This window comes from Salvelinus namaycush, chromosome 11 (genome assembly GCF_016432855.1).
Source record: "Salvelinus namaycush isolate Seneca chromosome 11, SaNama_1.0, whole genome shotgun sequence".
NCBI lineage: Eukaryota > Metazoa > Chordata > Actinopteri > Salmoniformes > Salmonidae > Salvelinus > Salvelinus namaycush.
The window spans coordinates 41,892,524-41,912,141 of NC_052317.1; the positions used below are offsets into that span (position 1 = coordinate 41,892,524).

Below are 19,618 nucleotides of genomic sequence, written 5' to 3' on the forward strand. Positions count from 1 at the left end.
GTCAGTTAAGAACAAATTCTTATTTTCAATGACGGCCTAGGAACAGTGGGTTAACTGCCTTGTTCAGGGGCAGAACGACAGATTTTTACCTTGTCAACTCGGGGATTCGATCTTGCAACCTTTCGGTTACAAGTCCAATGCTCTAACCACTAGGCTACCTGCCACCCGCTTGTGGTTATTATCTTGCTGGAAGATCCACTTGCAGTCACGTTTCAGTCTCCTGGCAGAGGCAACCAGGTTTTTGGCAAAAAAATGTCTTGGTACTGGGTGAAGTTAATGTGGAAGACCAGTGGAAGCAAATAATAGCCTGAAAGATCCACCACCATATTTTACAGTAGGTAATGGGTTCTTTTCGGCCTAATGGTTTTTCATTTAGACGTCACACCCACCACAGGTGTGCTTGGCCAAAGAACTCTATTTTATAGTTAAACAGTCTAATGCCCCCCAATATACAGGACTGACCTACCTGTGATCAGTTAACTGTTTTAAAACCATGTCAGGCTTTAAGAGAGCATAGCTTTAAGAAAGTCAAATCCTGTTGGACACTAGTCAAACACCTGTTCCGTTGTGTCTTTACTTTCCTGTCGTCATTAAAGGCTACATCTTAATGGATCTGATCCACATGCTCAGAAACAAATCTGTGATTTTTCAACTATTTGATTCGTGTTATTACCTGATAGTTGCTGGTTAAACATACAATCTACCAAGGACCTTCTAATTAGCAGGTTTTTGCATGAGTGGAGTGCTCGGGTTGCCTGGTGACGTCACCAGGTGGTAAGTTAATAGATCAGATAACGAAGAGAGGTTCCAAACCTCTCAGCCAATAGCAGATTGTTTTTAGCTGGCTTTCCTTTCCCCACTCAGACCAATCACAGACAGTCCTAGCAACATTTTAGCATTTTTTTTTTTTTTGCTTAAAAAGCTGTTTTGGTTCATTTTTGTCCATTTTAATGGAAAACTATTACAGTAAAATACTTAATTGTTACCCAGAAAGGATTTGGATATTAAAATAAAAACGGCTACGTTGGGTTTTTAAAAATCACATTATGGACATTAATATACGATGTTATGAAGCTAGTTATAATGGGCGCTATATATGACGAGCTTGACCACCAGATCCCTCCAGCTCTCCTCCGGGCAGTACATGGTCAGACTGACAGAAACCCTCCCTAAACACATGAATCATATAAAGGCTGTGGATCCCGGCTGATCTCTAGGGTTCAACAAGCAACTGATTGCTTAGGTGCAAGGAGGTCAAAGATCACCCATCAACAACAATCTGCTCAGATCATGTTCATGCCCCCCCCCCCCCCCCCCCCCAATCTCAATGAGCAGTAGACTCCCTCATAGCAGATAATCCCACACACAATGCAGAGGTATCTGGAGCCTAGAAGACAAGTAGCTCGAGTGCTCTCTGAACAGGCAGATTACTGGAGATCAGATGGGATGCTGCTTGGATCCATATTACGTGTTAAACATGTATGTGTTTGAACGGTGGGCAGGGTTAATCCTCTGTAGGGCGTCTATAGGATTTGATTCTGATGACAAAACCATTGTCTGGGGTCAAAGGGTCTTAAAGAAGTCCTCAACCTCTGATCTGCTTCTATATAATTTGAACTTGATCAAAATACACCAATTTGTCCCCTTTTTTTGTGTGGTTCCATTATACTGGTCTCCTTCTCCTCTTCCATCCCAGGTGCTGAACCTGTTCTTGGCCCTGCTGCTCAGCTCGTTCAGCTCAGACAACCTGTCAGCTCCCGACGAGGACGGAGAGATGAACAACATCCAGATCGCCGTCGCCCGCATCCACACGGGGTTCGCCTGGCTGACGAGGAACGTCTCCGACCTATTCAACGGAAACCTGAAGAAGAGACGTCTCATGACTAAAGACGTTCAGATTTCTGTGAACCTGACACCCGTAGCCAATCACGTGGAGAGTAACGGTGGGGTGGGGGTTGGGGTGGTGGGGGCGATCGGACGCTACGGAGAGAAGGTCCCGGACGACGACAGCTACATGACCAACCCCAACCTGACCATCAGCGTGCCCATCGCTCCAGGGGAGTCGGACGTGGAGTTCCCTGAGGAAGGAGAGGTGGAGGAGGAGACAGAGTCGTCAGAGGACGAGGACAACAAAGCGGTAAGATTTATCGCACAAATTATAGATCACACTGTAGTAAGGAGGTACGTGTTTTTTATTCTAAAGTAAAGTTTTTTTTTTGTACATCCAAAAGCACAAAATGTGTACATTTTGTCTTGACGTTGTTTCTTACTAAATATACAGTGGGGTCCGAAATTATTGACACCCTTGATAAAGATGAGCAATAATGACAGTATAAAATAAATAATAAAAATACTGAGTTATAGGGGAAATTTTATTATTTTATGCTAATACAATTGCTTAGAGAAAGATATTTCTTTAAACAATTGACACCCCAAAAGATTCTTATAAATAAAGTAGTCAAAGGTTTAGTATTTGGTCCCATATTCCCAGCATGCAATGTTTACATCTAGCTTGTGACTCTACAAACTTGTTGGATGCATTTGCTGTTTGTTTTGGTTGTTTCTCAGATTATTTTGTGCCCTAAAGAAATGAATGATAAATAATGTATTGTGTCATTTCGGAGTCACTTTTAATTGTAAAGAAGAATAGAATATGTTTCTAAACACTTCTACATTCATGTGGATGGCTACCAGGATTACAGATTATCCTGAATGAATCATAAATAATGATGACTGAGAAATGTACAAAGGGTCAAAGATCATACTCCCCACTCACCATTACCAATAACAGGGGAGGTTAGCATGTCAAAATAATCTGAAACACAACCAAAACGAACTGCAAATGCATCCAGTCCCAAACTTGATGTAGAGATTAGCATGCTGGGAATATGGGACCAAATACTACATGTTTTACTACTTCTTTAGAGGTGTCAATCATTTTGCACTCTACCTTTTTTTTCTGAAAAAAGTATTACTTGTTAAACAAAATATCTTTCTCTGAACAATTGTATTATTGCTCATCTTCATCATCGTCATCAAGGCTGTCAGTCATATCTGACTCCACTGTGTGTATAAATATACTAACTTGATCTTGGTCATAGGACTTTTATGGTGAAAGACACAATCCTGAGCCTCCCCAGACCTGAGCCTCCCCAGTCCCGAGCCTCCCTAGTCCCGAGCCTCCCCTGTCCCGAGCCTCCCCAGTCTCGAGCATCCCCAGTCCCGAGCCTCCCTAGTCCCGAGCCTCCCCAGTCGCGAGCCTCCCCAGTCCCGAGCCTCCCCAGTCCCGAGCCTCCCCAGTCCCGAGCCTCCCCAGTCCCGAGCCTCCCTAGTCCCGAGCCTCCCCAGTCCCGAGCCTCCCCAGTCGCGAGCCTCCCCAGTCCCGAGCCTCCCCAGTCCCGAGTGTCCCCAGTCCCGAACCTCGCCAGTCCCGAATCTCCCCAGTCCCGAGCCTCCCCAGTCGCGAGCCTCCCCAGTCCCGAGTGTCCCCAGTTCCGAACCTCGCCAGTCCCGAATCTCCCTAGTAACCTGGTACATGGTGTACTGTACCAGATTGGCAGCTGCTCATGTCACTCAAAAGTAATGAGTGAGGACAGGGATCAATGAGCCGCAGGGGGCGGGTCATATGGTAGATTACAGGAAGTGGGTAGTACTGTAAGATAGATGGACGCGGAGCAGAGAGGGGCAGAATGGAGGCATTCCGGATGTATAATCCGGTAAATCTGTGAGCCAGGCATACAAGGTGATCCCTGGAGACAGGACACAGATTTCGTTTCGTAATCGCTACGCAACGCTATACACCAATATGGTTGGGCTTTATCCAAATGTTCATACCGTTTCTGTACCATACCGGGGTATACGGTATTACTGGAAGTGTTTAAAAAAAAAAGTTAAATAAAAACCATTTAGGCAACAGAGATCTTGATCCAGGAGGGGATTGACGGTCTCTAATCTGGGTTCCAGTCTGTTTAGCTGACATTCCACTCCTGCCTCCCGGGTGGCGCAGTGGTCTAGGGCACCTCCCGGGTGGCGCAGTGGTCTAGGGCACCTCCTGGGTGGCGCAGTGGTCTAGGGCACTGCATCGCAGTGCTAGCTGTGCCACCAGAAACTCTGGGTTCACGCCCAGGCTCTGTCGCAGCCGGCCGCGACCGGGAGGTCCGTGGGGCGACGCACAATTGGCCTAGCGTCGTCCGGGTTAGGGAGGGTTTGGCCGGTAGGGATATCCTTGTCTCATCGCGCACTAGTGACTCCTGTGGCGGGCCGGGCGCAGTGCACGCTAACCGGGACGCCAGGTTCACGGTGTTTCCTCCGACATATTGGTGCAGCTGGCTTCCGGGTTGGATGCGCGCTGTGTTAAGAAGCAGTGCGGCTTGGTTGGGTTGTGTTTCGGAGGACGCATGGCTTTCGACCTTCGTCTCTCCCGAGCCCGTACGGGAGTTGTAGCGATGAGACAAGATAGTAACTACTAACAATTGGATACCACAAAATTGGGGAGAAAAGTCCAGCAGTCTGGCCTCCTCCTCGTGCCCTCTTTCCCTGGCGTGCCCTGCTCCCTGCCCGCTCCACTCCAGAATTAGAGGCTTCTGGGAAAAATGGAAATTAGAAAAAAATACATTTACATTTTAGTAATTTAGCAGACGCTCTTATCCAGAGCGACTTACAGTAGAGTGCAAACATTTTATTACATTTTTACATTTCATTACATTTTTTATTTTTATTTTATTTTATTATTATTTATTTTTTTACATACTGAGACAAGGATATCCCTACCGGCCAAACCCTCCCTAACCCGGACGACGCTATGCCAATTGTGCGTCGCCCCACGGACCTCCCGGTTGCGGCCGGCTGCGACAGAGCCTGGGCGCGAACCCAGCCCAGCCTGGGCGCGAACCCAGAGACTCTGGTGGCGCAGCTAGCACTGCGATGCAGTGCCCTAGACCACTGCGCCACCCGGGAGGTACATGCCATCTAGCAGCTTATCTGGCATCTAGCAGCCTATCTGGCATCTAGCAGCCTATCTAGCAGCCTATCTGGCATCTAGCAGCCTATCTGGCATCTAGCAGTCTATCTGGCATCTAGCAGCCTATCTGGCATCTAGCAGCCTATCTGGCATCTAGCAGCCTATCTGGCATCTAGCAGCCTATCTGGCATCTAGCAGTCTATCTGGCATCTAGCAGCCTATCTGGCATCTAGCAGCCTATCTGGCATCTAGCAGTTTATCTGACATCTAGCAGCCTATCTGGCATCTGGCTGTGTGTGTGTGTGTGTGTGTGTGTGTGTGTGTGTGCACACTGATGTTGGTGAAGTGATCATCTCTGATCCTTTACTATTGACCATAGTATAACACGGATTCTATCTAAATGCTGCCAGAGCAGATTCCCTCTGTTCCTCTTTCAGCCCTAAGAATGATACTGACAATAATCCTGTCTCCAGTTCTCTCTCTCACACACACACACACACACACACACACACACACACACACACACACACACACACACACACACACACACACACACACACACACACACACACACACACACACATTCTTTAATGCTGGATTACGCTTTCGTTTTATTGGATTGCAGCAGCACCTCTGTCCCAATAATCCCAGTAAAGCGTGTGAAATATGTTTCCATGACTACTCAGTGAGATCTCATCAAACCTGGACTAAGACGTCCTGGTGATAGGAAGGCAGAGGTCACAGCACAACCTGATCCCCGAACCCTTACTGTAGCATTAGATTACAGCACAGCCTGAACTCTGACCCCTAACTGTAGCATTAGATTACAGCACAGCCTGAACTCTGACCCCTAACTGTAGCATTAGATTACAGCACAGCCTGAACTCTGACCCCTAACTGTAGCATTCGATTACAGCACAGCCTGAACTCTGACCCCTAACTGTAGCATTAGATTACAGCACAGCCTGAACTCTGACCCCTAACTGTAGCATTAGATTACAGCACAGCCTGAACTCTGACCCCTAACTGTAGCATTAGATTACAGCACAGCCTGAACTCTGACCCCTAACTGTAGCATTAGATTACAGCACAGCCTGAACTCTGACCCCTAACTGTAGCATTCGATTACAGCACAGCCTGAACTCTGACCCCTAACTGTAGCATTAGATTACAGCACAGCCTGAACTCTGACCCCTAACTGTAGCATTAGATTACAGCACAGCCTGAACTCTGACCCCTAACTGTAGCATTCGATTACAGCACAGCCTGAACTCTGACCCCTAACTGTAGCATTAGATTACAGCACAGCCTGAACTCTGACCCCTAACTGTAGCATTAGATTACAGCACAGCCTGAACTCTGACCCCTAACTGTAGCATTAGATTACAGCACAGCCTGAACTCTGAACCCTAACATTCAAATACTTTCAGCGTTTGTTTTAGCCCTGTCTGGAATGCCAGATGGTTTGACATTTTGGGACTATTATGTTTGTCTATTAAGCCAATCCTATTTGAAATGATTTGGAATAGTACTTGAACCTAGGTCTGGATGACAGATCGGAGACATAGAATTACTCTGTTCAGGAAGTCAACTCTCACCATTTAACGGTTGAAATGTACATGTCGACTCAATGCTTGATGTGTGCACTTTATGTCACAGAAATGTCACAGATGGATGTTATTAATACATAATTCAAACAGGCCTATGTGAATGGGCTGTTTTATAAACAGTACTCACTAATGCAGTTGAGAGATTGGGTGTGTTTACGTTTCTTAGTGTACCGAGAAGTATCTCGAGGCTGATGAATATGGCAGCACTTTCTACGGGGATGGACAAACAGGAATGAATATGGTGTGACGTAACTTCCTGGTGTGACTTCCTTGTTCCTGTGTTGCAGGAAAAAGTGAGCCTATCAGAAGGCAGCACGGTGGACTTGCGGAAGCCAGGGGAGGAAGAGGATGACTTCTCTGAGACGGCTGACGATGTCATGGAGCCAGATGAATGTTTCCCTGAATGTACGTAGCTACCGTATGCAAGATCCTCATGCTTAGCTGTCTGTCTGTCTGTCTGTCTGTCTGTCTGTCTGTCTGTCTGTCTGTCTGTCTGTCTGTCTGTCTGTCTGTCTGTCTGTCTGTCTGTCTGTCTGTCTGTCTGTCTGTCTGTCTGTCTGTCTGTCTGTGATTTAAGTGATTTATTAAAGTATATCTGTTTCTCTCTGCCTCAGTCTGTGTTGCACCACTGTAAGTGATCTATTAAAGTATCAAATCAATTTGTATTTGACACATGCTTGGTAAACAAGAGGTCTACAGTTGTGGCCAAAAGTTTTGAGAATGACACAAATATAAATGTTCACAAAGTCTGCTGCCTCAGTTTGTATGATGGCAATTTGCATACACTCCAGAATGTTATGAAGAGTGATCAGATGAATTGCAATTAATTGCAAAGTCCCTCTTTGCCATGCAAATGAACTGAATCCCCCAAAAAACATTTCCACTGCATTTCAGCCCTGCCACAAAAGGACCAACTGACATCATGTCAGTGATTCTCTCGTTAACACAGGTGTGCGTGTTGACGAGGACAAGGCTGGAGATCACTCTGTCATGCTGATTGAGTTTGAATAATTGGGGCATCCGGAAAAAAGCTTGTACGGAGAAGACAAGGTGAGCGCTACCATCAGTCCTGTGTCATGCCAACAGTAAAGCATCCTGAGACCATTCATGTGTGGGGTTGCTTCTCAGCCAAGGGAGTGGGCTCACTCACAATTTTGCCTAAGAACACAGCCATGAATAAAGAATGGTACCAACACATCCTCCGAGAGCAACTTCTCCCAACCATCCAGGAACAGTTTGGTGACAAACAATGCCTTTTCCAGCACGATGGAGCACCTTGCCATAAGGCAAAAGTGATAACTAAGTGGCTCGGGGAACAAAACATCGATATTTTGGGTCTATGGCCAAGAAACTCCCCAGACCTTAATCCCATTGAGAACTTGTGGTCTATCCTCAAGAGGCGGGTGGACAAACAAAAACCCACAAATTTTGACAAACTCCAAGCATTTATTATGCAAGAATGGGCTGCCATCAGTCAGGATGTGGCCCAGAAGTTAATTGACAGCATGCCAGGGCAGATTGCAAAGGTCTTGAAAAAGAAGGGTCAACACTGCAAATATTGACTCTATGCATCAACTTCATGTAATTGTCAATAAAAGCCTTTGACACTTATGAAATACTTGTAATTATACTTCAGAATTCCATAGTAACATCTGACAAAAATATCTAAAGACACTGAAGTAGCAAATTTTGTGGAAATTAATATTTGTGTCATTCTCAAAACTTTTGGCCACGACTGTAGACTAACAGTGAATTGCTTCCTGGATGGGGGCGTGCTCGGCCATTCCTAACAGAGAGAACAAAAGAGAGATCATAGAAAAACATTAAGGGGCGGCAGGGTAACCTAGCGGTTAAGAACGTTATGCCAGTAACGGCAAGGTTGTTGGTTCGAATCCATGAGGTGACAAATCTGTTGATGTGCCCTTGAGCAACACACCTAACCCTAGTTGATCTAGTAAGTTGATCTGGATAAGAGCATCTGCTAAATCACTTAACTATAAATACACAATGAGTAGAAATAACTTGGTGATATACACAGGTGCAGGGGGTAGATATATACTGTACATACAGTGCCTTCAGAAAGTATTCACACCCCTTGATTTTTTACAGCCTGAATTTAAAATGTCGAAAAATTTGATTTTTGGTCACTGGCCTACACATACACACACATACCCCATAATGTCAAAGTGGAATAATTGTTTTTCCAAATTTCTACAAATTAATAAAAAATGAAAAGCTGAAATGTCAACCCATTTGTTATGGCAAGCCTAAAGTCTTGCGCTGCCACGCAGTCGTAGGGGAACAAGGAGTATAGGTGGGGACTATGCAGGCATCGTTGATGGTCCCCCGTGTTGAGATTCAGCTGATGGGCCCCTACCACTTGAGGGCGGCCCATCAGGAAGTCCAGGATCCAGTTGCAAAAGGAGGTATTCAGTACCAGGGTCCTTAGCTTAGTGATGAGCTTTGAGCGCACAATGGTGTTGAACGCTGAGCTGCAGTAAATGAACAGCATTCTCACGTAGGTGTTCCTCTTGTTCAGGTGGGAAAGGGCAGTGTGGAGTGCGATTGAGATTGTGCCATCTGTGGATCTGTTGGAGCGGTATGTGAATAGGAGTGAGTCCAGGGTGTCTGGGATGATGGTGTTGATGTGAGCCATGACCAGCCTTTCAAAACATTTCATGGCTACAGATGTGAGTGCTAGTCATTTAGACAAGTTACCTTGGCATTCTTGGGTGCAGGGACTATGGTGTTCTGCTTCAAACATGTAGATATTACAGACTCGGTCAGGAAGAGGTTGAAAATATCAGTGAAGACACTTGCCAGCTGGTCAGCGCATACTCTGAGTACACACCCTGGTAATCCGTCTGGCCCTGCGGCCTTGTGAATGTTAACCTGTTTAAAGGTCTTACTCACATTGGCTACAGAGAGCGAGATCACACAGTCATCCGGAATAGCTGGTGCTCTCATGCACGGTTCAGTGTTGCTTGCCTCGAAGCGAGCATAGAAGAAATGTAGCTTGTCTGGTAGGCTATCATCACTGGACAGCTCGTGGCTGGGTTTCCCTTTGTAATCCGTGATAGTTTGCAAGCCCTGCCACATCTGATGAGCGTCAGAGCTGGCAGAGTAAGATTTGATATTTGTCCCGTATTGATGTTTTGACTGTTTGATGGCTCGTTGGAGGTTGTAGCGGGCTTTCATATAAGTGTCCGCATTAGTGTCCCGCTCCTTGAAAGCGGTAGCTCTAGCCTTTAGCTCTGTGCGGATGTTGCCTGTTATCCATGGCTTCTGGTTGGGACATGTACGTACGTTCACTGTGGGAACGATGTCATCGATGCACTTCCAGTCTGTGCTAGCTAAACAGTCCTGTAACTTAGCATCTGCTACATCTGACCACTTCTGTGTTGAGTGCATCACTGGTACTTCCTGATTTAGTTTTTTCTTGTAAGCAGGAATCAGGAGGATAGAGTTATGGTCAGAGTTGCCAAATTGAGGGCGAGGGAAAGCTTTGCATGCGTTTCTGTGTGTGGAGTAAGATCATGCTGGTAAAAATGAAGTAAGACAGATTTCAGTTTCCCTGCATTAAAATCACCGGCCACTTGGAGCGCCGCCTCTGGATGAGCATTTTCTTGTTTGCTTTTGGCCTTATACAGCTCATTGAGTGCGGTCTTTGTGCCTGTATCTGTTTGTGGTGGTAAATAGAAAGCTATGAAAAATATAAATGAAAACTCTCCTGGTAAATAGTGTGGTCTACAGCTTATCGTGAGGTACTCTACCTCAGGCGAGCAAAACCTTGAGACCTCCTTAATATTAGAGATCGTGGTCTACAGCTTATCATGAGGTATTCTACCTCAGGCGAGCAAAACCTTGAGACCTTAACGTTAGAGATTGCGCACCAGCTGTTGTTAACAAAGCGACACACACCACCCCCTTAATCTTACCCGAAGCTTCCGTTCGGTCTTGACGATTCATAGAAAAAACAGCTAGATGTACAGTATTTTATTAATGTCCTTGTTCAACCTTGACGCCGAGAAACATAGGATATTACACTTCTTTAGGTCCCGTTGATGGGATAGTCTCAAACGGAGCTTGTACAGTTTGTTCTTTAGTGATTGTACGTTCGCCAATAGAATGGAAGGTAGAGCCGGTTTATTTCCTCGTCGACGTAGTTTCATCAGGGAACTCACTCGTTTGCCTCTGTTACGCCGTCTCTTCCTCTCGAGTCTTGGGGATTAGGGCCTGGTTACGGGATGTGCAGTACATCTACAGCTGCCGACTCGTTGAAGTAAAAATCTTTATCCAAATCGAGGTTAGTGATCGTTGTTCTGATGTCCAAAGCTGTTTTCGGTCATAGGAAATGATGGCAGAAATACTATGTACAAAAAAAGATCAGCGTAAATAAAAACAACACAAAATAACAGGATTGGTCAGGATCCTGTAAGACGACAGCTATCCACCTCTTCAGCGCCATCTTCTGTTTGTCTCTGTGTCTCAGTCTGTGTTCGCCACTGTAAGTGCTGTGAGATCAACACGACTCGGGGCCTGGGTCAGGCCTGGTGGAGACTGAGGAAGACCTGTTACCAGATTGTTGAACACAGCTGGTTCGAGACTTTTATTATCTTCATGATCCTGCTGAGCAGTGGTGCTCTGGTGAGACCAACCACCTTTTACCCTTTAGTATTACCTGACCTCTCAACCTTCACCTCTGACCTCTTTTATTACCTTCATGATCCTGCTGAGCAGTGGTGCTCTGGTGAGACCAACCACCTTTTACCCTTTAGTATTACCTGACCTCTCAACCTTCACCTCTGACCTCTTTTATTACCTTCATGATCCTGCTGAGCAGCTGTGCTCTGGTGAGACCAATCACCTCTTACCCCAGTCTTACCTGACCTCTCAACCTTCACCTCTGACCTCTTTTATCATCTTCATGATCCTGCTGAGCAGCTGTGCTCTGATGAGACCAACCACCTCTTACCCCAGTCTTACCTGACCTCTCAACCTTCACCTCTGACCTCTTTAAGAGTCAGCTCATAGGGCCACATTTACGAAACTATTGCTCCATCAGTGCTAATTTGATACCAAGTGTCTTCAAAAGCAAGTATATAAAAAAAGGCATAAACCGTGCAATGTATCTTTCTAGATCTTTCTATTATGTCATCTTTACTTAACTAAAAAATAAAATATTTTTTTTTTACTAAACAGCTCATTCCTATTCTTACAGCACAATAGCTGAATGTATTGGTTTTATATAAGGCTTGAGAGGTTATAATCTGTGGTTTCTCTCTTGTCCCTGCTGCGCTGCTCTAGGCATTTGAGGACATCTACATTGAGAAAAGGAAAGTAGTGAAGGTTATCTTGGAGTACGCTGATAAGGTCTTCTCCTACATATTCGTCCTAGAGATGTTCCTCAAATGGATTGCCTACGGCTTCAAGAAGTACTTCACCAACGCTTGGTGTTGGCTGGACTTCCTCATTGTCGATGTAAGTGTTAAGTTTCGTACGTTGTGCCCAGTTTATGTTCACAGTGAGAATAGATGTGCAGGTAGCTAATGCATATAACAAAAGTTTGGGTGGTTTTCAGACTGGTGGTGAGAGCTGCTGTATGTCATGTACAGATTTATCTTTTTTCAAACTATCGCCCCGACCCGAGTTGAACTCTTTCAGCTTGCTTTCCAGTGAGTTTGGTTCGTTAAGGTCGGCTTTTTGACATTGGCGATAAACACTGCTTAATTCCAGCTTGGTTTGGGCTCGCTTGTAAGCAGGCTGCCACCAAATATGTTATGTTGTGTAGGACCTGTGGTCACCGATTAACTGTACGTTGGTACCTCTTAAATGAAGGTCATTCATTTATACATGGTGGTACCTACCTGTGGACGTGAGTTTTTGTGGCCATTATAACAGTATACCGGGAGAAATATACTGTTTATATGCATGTACAGAGTACACATTTTTAACAGAGTATAATCTTGATAGCGCCGCAGGGTCCATATCTTAATATTCTAGGGTCTAATTCTCCCTTATTTTAATATTCTACTGGCGAATTATCCCTTATTTTAATATTCTAGGGTCTATATCTCCACACAGTTTAACTTAATATTCTAGTGGCTAATTCTCCCTTATTTTAATATTCTAGGGTCTATATCTCCACACAGTTTAACTTAATATTCTAGTGGCTAATTCTCCCTTACCTTAATATTCTAGGGTCTATATCTCCCTTATTTTAATAATCTAGTGGCTAATTCTCCCTTATTTTAATATTCTAGGGTCTATATCTCCCTTATCTTAATATTCTAGTGGCTAATTCTCCCTTACCTTAATATTCTAGGGTCTATATCTCTCTTACCTTAATATTCTAGTGGCTATATCTCCCTTACCTTAATATTCTAGGGTCTATATCTCCCTTATCTTAATATTCTAGTGGCTAATTCTCCCTTACCTTAATATTCTAGGGTCTATATCTCTCTTACCTTAATATTCTAGTGGCTATATCTCCCTTATCTTAATATTCTAGGGTCTATATCTCCCTTATCTTAATATTCTAGGGGCTATATCTCCCTTACCTTAATATTCTAGGGTCTATATCTCCCTTATCTTAATATTCTAGTGGCTATATCTCCCTTACCTTAATATTCTAGGGTCTATATCTCCCTTATCTTAATATTCTAGTGGCTATATCTCCCTTACCTTAATATTCTAGGGTCTATATCTCCCTTATTTTAATATTCTAGTGGCTAATTCTCCCTTATTTTAATATTCTAGGGTCTATATCTCCCTTATCTTAATATTCTAGTGGCTAATTCTCCCTTACCTTAATATTCTAGGGTCTATATCTCCCTTATCTTAATATTCTAGTGGCTATATCTCCCTTACCTTAATATTCTAGGGTCTATATCTCCCTTATCTTAATATTCTAGTGGCTATATCTCCCTTACCTTAATATTCTAGGGTCTATATCTCTCTTACCTTAATATTCTAGTGGCTATATCTCCCTTACCTTAATATTCTAGGGTCTGTATCTCCCTTATCTTAATATTCTAAGGGCTATATCTCCCTTACCTTAATATTCTAGGGTCTATATCTCCCTTACCTTAATATTCTAGTGGCTATATCTCCCTTACGTTAATATTCTAGGGTCTATATCTCCCTTATCTTAATATTCTAGGGGCTATATCTCCCTTACCTTAATATTCTAGGGTCTATATCTCCCTTATCTTACTATTCTAGTGGCTATATCTCCCTTACCTTAATATTCTAGGGTATATATCTCCCTTATCTTAATATTCTAAGGGCTATATCTCCCTTACCTTAATATTCTAGGGTCTATATCTCCCTTATCTTAATATTCTAAGGTCTATATCTCCCTTACCTTAATATTCTAGTGGCTATATCTCCCTTACCTTAATATTCTAGGGTCTATATCTGCCTTATCTTTATATTCTAGGGTCTATATCTCCCTTATCGTAATATTATAGGGTCTGTATCTCCCTTCTCTTAATATTCTAGGGTCTATATCTCCCTTATCTTAATATTCTAGGGTCTATATCTCCCTTATCTTAATATTCTAGGGTCTATATCTGCCTTATCTTAATATTCTAGTGGCTATATCTCCCTTACCTTAATATTCTAGGGTCTATATCTCCCTTATCTTAATATTATAGGGTCTGTATCTCCCTTCTCTTAATATTCTAGGGTCTATATCTCCCTTATCTTAATTTTCTAGTGGCTATATCTCCCTTATCTTAATATTCTAGGGTCTATATCTGCCTTATCTTAATATTCTAGTGGCTATATCTCCCTTACCTTAATATTCTAGGGTCTATATCTCCCTTATCTTAATATTCTAAGGGCTAATTCTCCCTTACCTTAATATTATAGGGTCTATATCTCCCTTATCTTAATTTTCTAGTGGCTATATCTCCCTTATCTTAATATTCTAGGGTCTATATATCCCTTATCTTAATATTCTAGGGTCTATATCTTCCTTATCTTAATATTCTAGGGTCTATATCTCCCTTACCTTAATATTCTAGGGTCTATATCTCCCTTATCTTAATATTCTAGGGTCTATATCTCCCTTATCTTAATATTCTAGTGGCTATATCTCCCTTACCTTACCCGATAGTGATGTAGGGGCTAGGGGTTAAATCTCCCTTACCTTACTCCACAGTGCCATAGGGGCTAGGGGTTATATCTCCCTTACCTTACCTTGCTTCCTCTGATTTCACCCGCTGGTTCACAGATCGGCACAGACGTGTCTATAGCAGCCGTTAGGGTAAGTGGTAGTTGTGAGGTGAAAGGTGAGTATTGGGATCCAGGTTTTGGAAAAGCTACTGCATCAATAAAGTTTCTATGTTTCCTCACTCCTAAGTGCTTCACATTGAGATATCAAAAGCCACCGTCTCGTCTACTTTTCAAATCTAAACAGCAATTGTCTTTTCAGCAGAAAATGTATTCAAAGCAAAAAATGTATTTTTTCTTTCCCCCCCATCCAAATGATAGTTAAAAATGCACAACGGACCTTGGCTTTTATATCGTATAGAAACACACTACCATGTATTCTAAGGTTTATCTAGAGAAGATCAAATGTATCATTGGACTAATTGTATTTTATAGTTCCTCGTAGGTTATCGACAGGCCGAATTAAAGTTGTTCAGACCGTTTTGAATAGTGTAGGTAGAATTTCAATAAATGTTAAGCTGTCTGATGTTTTGCACCGTAGTTTTGCTATCTTAACAATATGCTGTAACATATTGTATGTGGTCAGTAGTCAGCTGGAGCTGAGGTGATTCATACTGTCTGTCTGTCTCTGTCTCTGTCTACAGTGTATCTAACTGGATAGCACAGTTGGAGAGGATTATATTATTTTTTAGATGTGTGGCTGGATTGCAGAAATGATCAACGGAGGAGATCCAATGATTGTTTAAACACTATTTGTTATTTCTGGTTTCTATATACAACTCTCTAGCCTTTTTGATGTTTGTTTTGTTGTGTACTTTCATGGAGCCAAAGACGTATAATTTATCAGCTGTATTTCATTTTCTGAGTATCTTCTTTAGATATATTGGACGAAATCCATTAAAATATACTTTTATAAAGAAATTATTGGGACTGTAATAGCCCTAAATTGCAATGACGGACTTAATTGGATCATACGAATACAAATTGGGCAATCAAATTTGGCAATACCATTAGTTTAAATAAAAAAAGGAGAATTGAACATTTTGTTAAACTTCTTTATAAAACCTCACTCTATTTCACATATATACATAGGTCTTATGTATATATAGCTGAGTATGTATGCATGTGCATTGACTGTACATATTGCATACTTGTATGTGTTTTGTCCCTGTTCCATTTCAGTCATTCTACCAGTAATACCTCTCATCCATGGACCATCCATCATGCCATTCTGAATCATAGCTATCATCCTCGGGCCATTCAACAGCGGAATACCATTCTGTTTTGTCCATTTTGGATGTAGAATAGAGTGGAAGTCCCCCCCCAAAAAATGTAATGAAAAATATGCCACAAAACCAAAAAAAAATTCTAAATTTTTCTACATTTAATTAATTGTGTTCCTAACTGTAGAATGTCCCAAAATAATACATTTTTACAGTCTCTGAAGTGTTGGCTCTGAAATTCTTGTCTCACTGTCTGTTACTCTGTCGCTGCTCTTCTTGCATATTTTTCTCTTCAGAAATTATTTGATTCATGATTTAGGTCTGTCGAGCTTTGTTTTATTTTGATGAAAGGTTGTCAGTGACTTAACTGAAAGTATATTGTATCATACAACTTAGGTGGTAGGTTTGAGTGTGTGTGTGTGTGTGTGTGTGTGTGTGTGTGTGTGTGTGTGTGTGTGTGTGTGTGTGTGTGTGTGTGTGTGTGTGTGTGTGTGTGTGTGTGTGTGTGTGTGTGTGTGTGTGTGTGTGTGTGCGTGCATAGGTCTGCATCTGCGTGCGGATAATGGTGGGGAATTGGGGGGTGAGGTGGGGTCTTACAGACAGGGGAACCCATATTTTGTACTTTGATACTTGCTCATAAATTGCAAAACCCACAATCTTTATCTAAATGTGTTCAAGAGTGATGCTGAGGTCTCCTTTGAATGTTGGGATGATGGAGTTTGTACTGTCATCTAAGTCTGAGCTGATTGAATGTCTCTGTGTGTCCTCTCCAGGTGTCGTTGGTGAGCCTGGTAGCTAACTCTCTGGGCTACTCTGACTTTGCTGCCATCAAATCACTGAGGACCCTCCGAGCGCTGAGGCCCCTAAGGGCCCTGTCCAGATTCGAGGGCATGCGGGTGAGACGTTCTTTAACCTTTTCTTAGAGATGTTCTACTTTCCCCGCTCTCTCATAGTTGGCCTATGTCAAGTTATTCTAGGAGATTCCACAAGTTATTATCATCCTGCGAAGGACCAGAGTTTTTCCTAAGCTGGTCACGTGGTCAGGAAAAACTTGCGGTCCTATATCACGTGACAGACAGCCTCTAACAGTGGAGTATTACCTTGGTCACTTAGTCAGGAAAAACTCCAGCCCTTAATAACTTCTTCTGGCTGCAAGCCCGAGGTCGGTACACTTATGACAACAGCCAGCTCAAGTGCAGGGCGCGAAATTCAAAATATATTTTTTAGAAATATTTAACTTTCACACATTAACAAGTCCAATACAGCATTTGAAAGATAAACATCTTGTGAATCCAGCCAACATGTCCGATTTTTAAAATGTTTTACAGCGAAAACACCACGTATATTTATGTTAGCTCACCACCAAATACAAAAAAGGACAGACATTTTTCACAGCACAGGTAGCATGCACAAAACCAACCTAACTAACCAAGAACCAACCAAACTAACCAAGAAACAACTTCATCAGATGACAGTCTTATAACATGTTATTCAATAAATCTATGTTTTGTTCGAAAATATGTGCATATTTGAGCTATAAATCAGTTTTACATTGCAGCTACCATCACAGCTACCGTCAGAAATAGCACCGAAGCAGCCAGAGTAATTACAGACACCAACGTCAAATACCTAAATACTCATCATAAAACATTTCTGAAAAATCCCTGGTGTACAGCAAATGAAAGACAGGCATCTTGTGATTCCAGACAATATTTCCGATTTCTTAAGTGTTTTACAGCGAAAACACAATATAGCATTATATTAGCTTGCCACAATAGCCAGAAACACAAGCCATTCCCCAGCAGCAAAAGTTAGCGATCGTAACAAACCAGCAAAAGATATATAATTTTTGACTAACCTTGATAAGCTTCATCAGATGACAGTCCTATAACATCAGGTTATACATACACTTATGTTTTGTTCGAAAATGTGCATATTTAGAGCTGAAATCAGTGGTTATACATTGTGGTAACGTAGCATCTTTTTCCCACAACGTCCGGATATTTTTCTGACACTCACATATTCTGACCAAATAACTATTCATAAACATAACTAAAAAATACATGTTGTATAGGAAATGATAGATACACTAGTTCTTAATGCAATCGCCGTGTTAGAATTCTAAAAATAACTTCATTACGATATGCAGTTTACGTTATGGCGAGAGCGTGCCCAAAACCTGGCCGCAAACTACTAGTACACATGTACGACAGATATATGAAATAACATCATAAAATGAGTCCTACTTTTGATGATTTTCCATCAGAATGTTGTACAAGGGGTCCTTTGTCCAGAACAATCGTTGTTTGGATTTAGAATGTCCTCTTCTCCAGTCAATTAGCACGGAAAGCTAGCAAAGTGGCGCGAAGCTCTCCTTCTTGAACATACGCAGACAAAGCAACACGCCTAACGTCCCGAAAAAATGTCAATAATCTAATAAAACTATATTGAAAAAACATACTTTACGATGATATTGTCACATGTATCAAATAAAATCAAAGCCGGAGATATTAGTCGTCTATAACGACAGCTTTACAGAAGGCAATACCAGGTCACTTCTCGCGCGTTCCAGAAAACAGGAAATTGGGGTCACGTCATGCCAAGAGCTTTTATTCGACCTCAGATCATGTTATACACTCCATTTCTTCTCTCACTGCCTGTCGACATCTAGTGGAAGACGTATGAAGTGCATGTATACTAATAAATATCAAGGACATTTATAGGCAGGCCCTAGAACAGAGCATCGATTTCAGATTTTCCACTTCCTGTCAGGAAGTTTGCTGCAAAATGAGTTCTGTTTTACTCACAGATATAATTCAAATGGTTTTAGAAACTAGAGAGTGTTTTCTATCCAATAGTAATAATAATATGCATATTGTACGAGCAAGAATTGAGTACGAGGCCGTTTGAAATGGGCACCTTTTATCCAGGCTACTCAATACTGCCCCTGCAGCCCAAACAGGTTAATCATTAAACATAATTGATATGCTGTGTCTGTGCTCCGTAATAGACAACTTCTACCCGCCTACCCGTGTTGTCTCGATCCCCAGGTGGTGGTGAACGCACTGATTGGAGCCATCCCATCCATCATGAACGTCCTGCTGGTCTGCCTCATCTTCTGGCTCATCTTCAGCATCATGGGAGTCAACCTGTTCGCAGGGAAGTTTGGTAAATGTGTGAACCGGACAGGGTTCATCCACAATGCCTCCATCGTCAACAACAAGTCAGAGTGCCTGGCCATGAACGACACTCAGTTTTATTGGACTAAAGTCAAGGTCAACTTCGACAACGTGGGACTAGGATACCTCTCACTGCTGCAAGTGGTCCGTCTTTAAAAATAAAATACAAAAATTACTGTTTACATTTTTTGTTTTTAGCAACTTATGTGTTGAAAGGATGCCATAGTTCTTATTGTTTGTCGATAAATTAAGTAAAATTTTTATTATTTAAAAAGGTTTACCCTATAATTGTGTCAATGGTGTTCAATTTCCTTCAAGGCCACGTTTAAAGGATGGATGGAAGTTATGCATGCAGCTGTTGATTCACGTGGCGTATGTATCAATCTCTTTCCACAAATCTAGACAAATTCCTCATCTCATAAATAGAATGAGTAGACTACATTTCTATTTATAAAAATGAAAATGGGT

General features: G+C 42.5%; 1 protein-coding gene across 1 annotated transcript in view; it reads left to right on the top strand.

Moving 5' to 3' along the window:
- The window catches only part of LOC120055422 (sodium channel protein type 4 subunit alpha-like), a 96,970-nt gene that overhangs the window by 50,924 nt on the left and 26,428 nt on the right, over positions 1–19,618 (top strand). The window contains exons 16-22 of the mRNA XM_039003285.1: positions 1,697–2,137; positions 6,858–6,975; positions 11,063–11,217; positions 11,878–12,051; positions 16,745–16,867; positions 19,022–19,294; positions 19,469–19,522. Coding sequence (XP_038859213.1) covers positions 1,697–2,137; positions 6,858–6,975; positions 11,063–11,217; positions 11,878–12,051; positions 16,745–16,867; positions 19,022–19,294; positions 19,469–19,522 — 1,338 coding nt within the window. The remainder of the gene's footprint in view (positions 1–1,696; positions 2,138–6,857; positions 6,976–11,062; positions 11,218–11,877; positions 12,052–16,744; positions 16,868–19,021; positions 19,295–19,468; positions 19,523–19,618) is intronic.